This window comes from Vespula vulgaris, chromosome 10 (assembly GCF_905475345.1).
Source record: "Vespula vulgaris chromosome 10, iyVesVulg1.1, whole genome shotgun sequence".
Classification (NCBI taxonomy): Eukaryota; Metazoa; Arthropoda; class Insecta; order Hymenoptera; family Vespidae; genus Vespula; species Vespula vulgaris.
This window is the reverse complement of record NC_066595.1, coordinates 7,650,882-7,660,476: the sequence shown is the minus strand read 5'-3', so window position 1 is coordinate 7,660,476 and position 9,595 is coordinate 7,650,882. Positions and strand designations below refer to the sequence as shown.

Below are 9,595 nucleotides of genomic sequence, written 5' to 3'. Positions count from 1 at the left end.
GGCATTTTCTTGGGAATGAGGAAAGAGAGGGAAAGTGACCGGAAAGAAGGAAAGTACGAAGGAAACTTGCTTACTCGGTAAAATCGCCCATTAAGCAAATTTCGACGATGGAACACTAATTACCAAGAGTTCGTTTGCATAATTATGTAAATTCCATGCCGTGACGTCTTCCCTGATTTTCGCTCGTTCACTTAATACGTACGTTAACGTAACGTTAAACGTCAACCCACTACATAGATTCCAAGTGAAAGCTTAGAGAGCTACTTAGATTTACTCTTACTTATCGTCGTGTGAACTTTTTTCCTGTCTTCCTATATCCTTAATGTTTATATTATATATAAATTTATTTTCTCACGAACGTACAACACGATCGTATCATCGAACGTAAGATCCAGCGTTAAAAATTATAATAAATTGTGAAGTCTCTCGATTAGATTTTTCTCGTCTTAACAATCGATTTCTCGCGGTGGAACGTCGATACGGCGTAGTTTATTTCAGTCAACGTCGATGCCGAACGTTGTGAATGCAAATCCGCCTAAATGTCGGAGCGTTTCTTGAATATAAATAAGTATACATCGTTGCAAGAGGCGCGAGTTATGTATTATTATGCATTCAAGGCGTAATTCGTCGAAAGACAGCGGTAGAGAGAGAGATGATCGCTTCGTCCCCTGCGATCGATGACCGTTCGAGCATTCAAGCACGGTCGATGCAATCGATATAATCTCCCCCACCTCTCTCTCGTCATCACGTAATTTAACGAGAGATATTTTTGGCTTTAACAGGAAGCGTCGAATTTTTACCATGGTATACCTAGCTATATATCCTTTCGTGGGAGCGTTGCTTCTTAGTTGCATGGTTACGCCTTTTTAACATTTATTCGTCGGTATCCAGCCATTAAATCGAGCACCGTTCTTGCGTAACGATTTTATTTTAAAACGATATTGAGAAAATTATTGAGAAACTGCCAAGTATCGAACTTAATTAACTTAACCGCAAAGCAAAATGTTCGTCAAACTATATTATCTTCGTTAAAGAAACATTGAATTATTATCGTCGAAAGAAAAGAAAATAGCTGTACTCTAACTATGTAACTATGTAGATTAAGTTAGTAGTTTATCGTGCATATCGATGATATCGACGTGACACGTATTCGTTCGTTCATGCGTCGACGCTCGTGCGAGCAACTAACCGATCGTAACGTAACACGGACTCGTACGTAAGTACTTACTTACTTACTTCAACGCGAAATAAAATTCCGTGACTCCTTCACTTAACGAGGAATATTCGCGCATCGAGAACGCTTCGAAATTACGACAAACCAGCGTATCATATACCCAACAATATTTTTTCTTGCTATCTGCCGATGCACTCTATGTTGTTAATTCGTAGCTATCAACAAATTGTAATAAAATTATTCAAACAAATCACGTTATTGGAATAATTAAATAAATTCCCGGATACCGTTAGCTTTAAAACGTAATCGTGGACCTAATTATTGCCTTGTTACGGTAGATAACTAGATATCAAGCGTAATTTTCTTTCTTTTCTCTAATATATTTAACGATATCGAGGCATACGAATTCTTAGAAAACACGGAACGACGTCTCTGTAATTATTCTAATAAGTGCATCAAATCCTAGTATTTAAGTGCAACGTTCTTCGCGAATTATAGTACTCGGACGAATTTTAGTATCGTCGGTATTCCCTCCTACGCTTTTCATTAACTTACGAGTATATCGGATGAAAAATCTCGCGTTGGAATGATGCAAAAAAGGAGGGACTACGACGTAGAAGATGGCCGATAACAAAATGCACTTATTTTTATTAACATGCAAATCTTGACTTGATATCTTTAGAAAGATTGGTTAGTTCTAGGAACAAACAATGATCATTTGTTGATATCGCCAGTGGTATCGTAAATTATTATTATTATTATTATTATTATTATTATTATTATTATTATTATTATTATTATTATTACTATTATTATTATTATTATTATCGTTGTCGTCATCGTCGTCGTGAAGGACATGGATCGATGAAGATACGATAATGTAGATTTTCACGTCGTCCGGTTATTTCCTATTTTCAACATTTCCTTTACGTGTTTACGTCGTACCATAAGAAAGAGGAAAGCATAAGGAAAATTCGTTGGAAGGGCGTTAAAGAAGGAGGAGAACATTTCCAAGAAAACCCTCTTGCCTATCGGTGGGATCGTGAGCGATGCTAATGGGCCGACTTTACAGCACGGTATGTCGAGTACACAAAGAGTTACCATCGAGCTCAGGGGCATTTCGTGTTACTGTTTTCCAGGCTCATTTGCCTGGAAAGGAATATCCTTCTTGGTAGAGGTGCACGCTTATTTCAATAATGAAACGTTAATGTCCTCCCTTTTCGCAAGAGGATTAGCTTGTCTCTGAACTTGTATGAAATCCTTTTATCTTTCAGATCTCTCTCTCTCTCTCTCTCTGTCTCTTTCCCTTCTTCTTCTTTTTTGGTATTACAATATACGTTTTATTTTTTCGTAAATATCGAATACAATGAGTTAACAAAGAGACGAAGACGTTCACGAGTTAGTTGTTAAAAGACACAAAACACAAATGGGAGAAGTACACGTACGAGAGGTAGCGGTGTTGGCTAGCATTAGCGGCTTCCTACGTGAGACAAATAGATGCGTAGGTATAACGGAGTGTATTCACCTGGCCACGTCGTTATACCTGACACACGTCCTAGGCAATTACCACGGAGTTACGAGTCCGTCGATCTTTTTCCTGCGATCTAGAAACCGACATTTTTCCTAAAACACGCTCTTCTTCATGCATCGGAAATGAAAGATATTAAATGTTTCTGTAAAAGGAAAGTAAAAGACTGCGATTAAATCGGAAGCTGAGCGGCAACGATTGAAATGCTAAGGCACCTCGGCCGTCGGTCTCTTCCGGTATAGTGTGTGTGTGTGTGTGTGTGTATAAACGCTATATATATTAGATAGCATATACCCATACCTTCGAACGCAAAACGCTATCACGATATCCTGACTAGCAGCGAACGCACCTACGCGCTACGCGTATATTCATAGAGTCCCACGATAGTCCGCCATGGATGAGCCAGGTGTACGAGGTCAGCGAGCAACAGTCTGATCGTTTATGCACGGTGCCTCCTTTCCCGACAATAAAATTGCGCCAAGTGTCCGCTCTTTGCGGCCTGTGTGGGCCGTATATTCATCCTGCTACTCGTTCCGACTCCCATCAAACGCATACCTTAATACGCATTTATACGATGTCTCCTAAGCGACAAAAGCGATTTTATCCTCTCCTTTCCGATGTATCTAAGCTTTATTCAAAACTCTTACTAATGTCGTCGAAAGGAAAAGCAAAGAGACTCGACAATGAACAATATACGTATATTGTCAACACAGGACGAGAAAGGAAAAGAAGACGGAGTAGTAACTTGGAAGATATAGAAACGCAGACGCAAGCTATTGCGTGGGTCCTTTTGCGTCGGTGAAATTGCCCGTACGAGCAAAGCCAAAGAAACAAGGTTTGACTCTGAAGTTTTCTAAGAGAAACAGAGAGAGAGAGAGAGAGAGAGAGAGAGAGAGAAAAGAATAAAGAAAATTACTCTTTGACATTTCAGTAACGTACTAAACCCCACAAATTACCCTATACTCTCTGATTCCGTAAAGCTATTCGATGTACGTCTCCTTCTTTAAATTCTTTTTCTTACAATAAACGAATTTATTCGACTTCGAATCGTTGAAATCCTTTGAACTAGAGAGAAACGAGGACACAACGAAGCAAGTCAGCCGCGCGTATCTTCGAGCCGGTCCTTCCTGTCACATCTCATTACCATAGTACGACCGGTAATTACAACAATTAGTATAATAATGAAGAAAATTGCCATTCGCACGTCGTTTCCTCGAGGCGTTTCGGACGCGAGCATTGAAAACCGTGTCTCTCACTCGGTCTCCTTCGGCGTGTCGCGTTACGTCGTGTTGCTTAGTGCACCTCTTCGAGACTTTGCATTCAATTAAGAGTTAATTACTCTTCCCGACTTCCTGACGATCCTCCATTTCCTCATTCGCCGTTCTTTTGCCGAGAATAAGGAAAGAGAGAACGAGAGTCGATTCCCCGATGGTTCTATTGTTTTAAGTGGAGTCGTTTCTTAGTCGAAACAATGCCATACTAACAACGACACAAGTATAATCTTCGTTTCCTCGCTCCTCTTTTATTTTAACCTCGTTTCTCCTATCCACTCTGTTTTTTCTTCTTCTTTTCTTCCCTTTTTTTCTTCTCCTTTTCTTCTTTTTTCTCGACAATTTACGTTCGTATAAATAAACAATTACGCTTTTTCAAATCTTAGTGATCGCATTGACGGAAAACGCGTTGCGTTTCCTCGTTGAAAACTTCTCGGAAGTAAAGGCCGTTTCCTCCGACCGAACGTTTCGACACACCTGTTCCTTCAGTCGTCCAATCGCGGTGAAAGGTTTTACCGAGTGCTCGACGAGTTCGTTTCACCGGTCGTCCGCATTGTCGTCGAGATTTAATTTCGTGAAGAGTAGGTACTTCTTACCAACTGATTAGATCGGCCGCGCTAAGATAACAATTATAACGAACAAACGAGAACTTTTGTCGATATCAAATTAATCTAACTTCACGGGGCTTATAACTTTTTATACTTTTGTCATCGAACGTTCCGTTAGATTCAATTTTATGATAAATCATGCGGAAGTTGAATTAAAGAAAAAAAAAAAAACGAACTCCCACTCCAAACTATATAAAAATTTGTGATCACTTGAAGGAAATATATTCATAATGGCGCAGGAATTGCAGGAATCGCTTCTTTATGATTGGAATTATAACCTATTTTGTGTAAAAACTATGTTACCAAATCTTAGAAATATACAAGGTAAAAATGTTAATAATTAAATAACCTTCGATTATGTTCTCTACTTTTATTAATATATTTTTACGATACAGACAGACAAACTGCCGTGAGATGGTTACGATTTTTAAAGAATTGTGCTAAATCGATGAACGAAATGAAACTACGGAACGATTTTATGTACTTCCTAGTTTTGAACGTTCAAGAGGGTGAACTAAAGGAACCATTTAACAAGCCACCACCGAATCAACCGTTGTTAACAATGACGAACTTGTTGGTAAATAAACGATTAATACAAAGTAATAATAATTTCATTAATCGATGGAAATAATGAAATAAAAATTATTATTGTGTTACAGCCTGCTGATGCTGATGAGAAGATACAGAAAGCTGAAAGATTTACGAAAGAGAAGACTACGATCGGTAAAGGAAGAAGATCGGAATTGTTACGCCGTTCACCAGACGGTGGCGAATTTCTTCTCTCTCAGCCTATACCCGACGTAGGTGCTTTCTGTTACATAGCTGTTCTATCAAAAAAGAAATGAAATTTGATCGAATTAAAAAAATAAATCCTCATCTGTCCTATCGTATAACACCATATTTATTTCAAGAAATTTCAATAATTTTTTTTCGTATTTAACATTAATTTACCACGTTAGAACATATTGTTCGATAGTGCCGTTTTCTTTCTCATAGAATTAAAGCGAGAAAAAGAAAAGAAAAGGAGATAGAGAGAAAAAGAGAGAGAGAGAGAGAGAGAGAGAGAGAGAGAGACGATGAAACAACTTTCAAATACCGATATACTCGATTCGCGATAGGTACTTTCGTCACGCTTTAGGAAAAAAGTTGGTGGGAGTAGTTCGAAGCGAAGAAGAACGATAAGGCGAGGGAACACAAAGTAAAAAAAGAAAGAAAAGAAACGGAAGGTGAGAGAGAGAGGGAGAGAGAGAGAGAGAGAGAAAGAGAGAGAGGGAAAGAGAAAAAAAAGAGGAAGATGCTCGTGCCGTCGGAAGGGTGGAATTTTCGAGGCGTTCGCAATTATAACCACCGCGGGTAATAAAGAACAGTGGCTAACTCATTGCTACGATCGACTACCGAGTATCCCGTTAAGGACCTTTTAGTCACGGTTCACTATATATCCGAACGGAGCTTCTCGAAGGGCTTTCGGCATAACTTATGAATTCACGTTAGGTCCTCTCTGTGTCGTCCTCTCCGACGTCGATCAAATCCTGATGCAGTTCGATGCTCTTGGGATGCCACCAGGGATGCTCCTTATTTTAAATAACGAACAAACAAAAATTTGATTTGTAACGTTGTCTTATAAATTCTTCAGTCTTGTTATAATCATTGTTAACCCTTTTTTCGTTCTCTCTGTAATCCTAGTACAAGTGATCGATCTCATATCGCAGTATACGTTAGGACGTGTATTAAAATTCATATAAAAATGTTCTTTAGAAAACACGAGGATTCTTGGGTGGGATCGTATAAAGAAAAATTTTCAAGAAGAACGATCAACGATACGTCCCTGTTCGGTTTCGCGTGGTATATGAGCCTCGTAACCATATCTCATTTCATACCTGCAGATAGAAGGAGAGAAAGAGAAGGAGAACCTTCCTTGGAACCGAAAGTAAAAGTGTAGAATGGAGAAAGAGAGAAAGACGAGGAGCAAGCACTCGTCGAACTCGATGCGTGGCAGATTCGGTTCTCCTCCAATCTTCCCGTCCCGAGCACTTTCAAGCTCTTCTCTCGAGCCTCTTCAGACGTAGCCGACGCTGCCGCCGCTGCGCATCGAACTGTCCGTGCAAATTTCAATTTTTAACTGCTAATCTGCCAGCTAATAGCCCCACACTATCCGCCGTAGTAACACCACGTTCTCTGCCCTTGACTTTACCCACGACTCTGTTTGCGTCTTCATTGCTTCTATCTCTTCGCAAGACCAATACTTACATATTCGGATACGTTGATCTTTTTTCTCTTTTGTTTACAATAACGTAATACTATTAGAAAATAAAACGTACAAATATTTTCAAACCGTCGTACTTTGTAAAAAGTAATTGGAAGAGAGGGAGAGAGTGATCGTCATCGATTCAAAAATGTATTGCATTCAAAGCTCGAAGGAAAGCACCGATTTATATAAAATCAATGTAGTACAACCCCAAACTCAATTGTTCTGTGAAAAGAAAAAAAAAAAAGAAAAAAAGAAAACAGAGAGAAAGAAAAAGGGGAGTCGCTTACCCTCCTCCTGAGATAATGACACGTTTCTGGAAATTCGATCCTTCCCTCTCACGATCTTTCCATATTACGAGATTTTCATTGTAGAATTTTTTCAACGGTTGAAATCAAACGAACGTTCTTTAACAGTAGGAAAAAGAAAATACTTTTTACGATCTTGCTAAAATCTTTGAAGACAATGATTAAGGAAAGTTTAGCTGCGAGGAAAACGTTCGGATTAAATATCGCACCCTGTGAAATACGTCGATGGTCGCTACCATTAGTCTCCTAACTCGGTGTGGATTGAGACTAACACCCTCTCTCTCTCTTTCTTTCTCGTCTCCGTGTGTCTGTCTTTTTTCTTTCCCATCTCTCTCCTTCCCAACTCTCATTCGTTGCTGCTCTGATGATTTATTGCAATATTTTGACGTGAAATATATATAAGAAAGATGAATTGACAGGCGACTCTTTATGGCGAAAAGTTTGCTATCCTAACTCGGTGGACTCTACTGCCCCTCTGAACGTGCGAGTAGCGTTAGTCCCCTCGTCAATGAAATCCCCTGAATATTATTTTTTTTTTTGGGTTTTTCTTATTGTTTGTCTCTTCTTTTCGTTTGTTACTTCTTTTTCTCTTAATTTCGATATTAATCGTAGATAAAATATATCAACTGCGTTTGTCGCAATGGACGATTAGAGAAAGAAGTTAAGAATATCGATCGATTCACCTCTACACTTGACAGCAACACGCGCGTATATCACGCAAAGCACACAATATGGTACGCCCACGCATCTCGTCAAGTAATTATCTAATAAAACGGCGTTCAGGCCGCTTAAGAGTGTACACCTACGCGTGCTCGCGCGAACGCGTAAATATAGGCATGTCCTGCTCGGAGAGAAAGAGAGAGAGAGGGAGAGAGAAAGAGAGGGGGAAAGACAGAGAGAGAGAGAGAGAGAGAGAACTTTCTTACACGCAAAGGTCACAATACCATTAAGTAAGATATTATACTCCGTTCGTTCATTGTATTCAGATACCGAATAGACCAGGCACGATCGAGTACTTACTAGAAGAACTTTTTCATGCGAAACCTTATTTGCCATTCATAGAATCGCAAGAACGTGGCCGTCTAGCCATATTACACCCACCACAAGTGCACCTAAGTTCTAATATTTTCAACGAATTCACCACGAGTTCATCTATATTCTGATATTTTTAATAAACTCATTGTCTTGTACGAACGCGAACCACGTTAATTTGCAAAACCGATTATTTACCGATGAAAAATAGTCTTCTATCGAATAGTAAAAAAAAAAGAAAAGTAACAGAGTGCTTACCGATCGAACGGAGAAGAGATACTTCCAACCTACTGGCGTTTTAATCAACGAAAACGAAGGATAGATGAGCGAATGAAAGGCACGCTTTCGCCGTTCCATCGAGATAACGAAAAAACCGATAAGAGAAGGAAAATGGTGCGTTGTGTGTGTGTGTGTATGTGTTGGTAATTTTTGTTGGAATCGATCGGGGGAATCGAACGGCGCGTTATCTCGTTCGGCATTTTGGAAATTACAGACCAAATGTGCCTGACCAACTGTCGGCTCTTAGAATCGGGAAAAAGAAAAAAGAGAGGAGAGTGAACGGCCCACATTTCACGGCATTGTGCACCGTATGCAGATGCACCGAAGAGAGGTCGATCGAGTTTTTTGCCTTCTTTTTAGGGGAAAGAATCAATATTTGCATAAAATCGAGAATCCGTGAAGAATCGCTGTGAAAGCTGTCGATTGCGATCGATGATCTGTAGGAGAACTAGGGCTTTCTCGCCCTTTTCACGGCATATTTAACACTCCCCGATCCGTTACAGTTGATATACGTAAGTACTGGGAACTATCTGTCGAAAAAGCGTTAAAACGATGCCGGTTGGCGCGATAATTATTTTAGAAAAACAACATACCTCTCTTTCTCTCTTTCTCTCTCTCTCTCCTTCTTTCTGTCTCTATTTGGATTATTACTTGTTCGGTGGAAAGCGTGAGCGTTGAATCGGTATCTCGAGAAACGTGCTTTATATCTTTCCCTTAATGCGTACGAAACACGCGAGATTCTTTTTGTCTCTCGCAGTCGTCTTCGATCTCGTTTCACGGAAACGGTAACCGCCGAGCCTATCGATACAATGTATGAAATTTATTATCCTGTTTATCATTTATTACGCTTCATCGGCTTAATGCTTTCATTAGTTTTCGGTGCTAATGAAAATTGCTGGTACATAAATAAAAAAGTATAACCTTTTACTACCTATCATCATTCGTCAATTTCCTGAAATTTTATTCATCCGACATTTACTATTTTATATATCTAATTATCATTCGTGAAAGAAAGTTCTCGGGAACTTGGTGTCTTCCCTCGGAGTCTTTTACCTCGCTAATGCGAAAACTCGAGGACGTTAAGTGGCTCAACTAGCCACCGTCCCTTTGATGCTCGCCGACGCTTACTCGGGCTACGCAACCGAGTAAC

At 39.6% G+C, this 9,595-nt stretch overlaps 1 protein-coding gene across 1 annotated transcript; it reads left to right on the top strand.

The window, feature by feature from the left end:
• Positions 1–4,667: 4,667 nt before the first annotated feature.
• LOC127067373 (uncharacterized) lies at positions 4,668–5,474 on the top strand. Its single transcript, XM_051002216.1, has 3 exons — positions 4,668–4,905; positions 4,977–5,158; positions 5,241–5,474. The coding sequence occupies exons 1-3, from the start codon at positions 4,812–4,814 to the stop codon at positions 5,424–5,426; spliced, it is 462 nt and encodes a 153-aa protein (XP_050858173.1). The 5' UTR covers positions 4,668–4,811; the 3' UTR covers positions 5,427–5,474.
• The last annotated feature ends 4,121 nt before the right edge of the window (positions 5,475–9,595 follow it).

Bases quoted from the DNA above. Each gene is read 5' to 3' on its own strand.
- LOC127067373 (XM_051002216.1), top strand. From the start codon at position 4,812: ATGGCGCAGGAATTGCAGGAATCGCTTCTTTATGATTGGAATTATAAC. The intron at 4,906-4,976 runs GTAAAAATGTTA...TTTACGATACAG, and splicing joins AAATCTTAGAAATATACAAG to ACAGACAAACTGCCGTGAGA. The intron at 5,159-5,240 runs GTAAATAAACGA...ATTGTGTTACAG, and splicing joins TAACAATGACGAACTTGTTG to CCTGCTGATGCTGATGAGAA.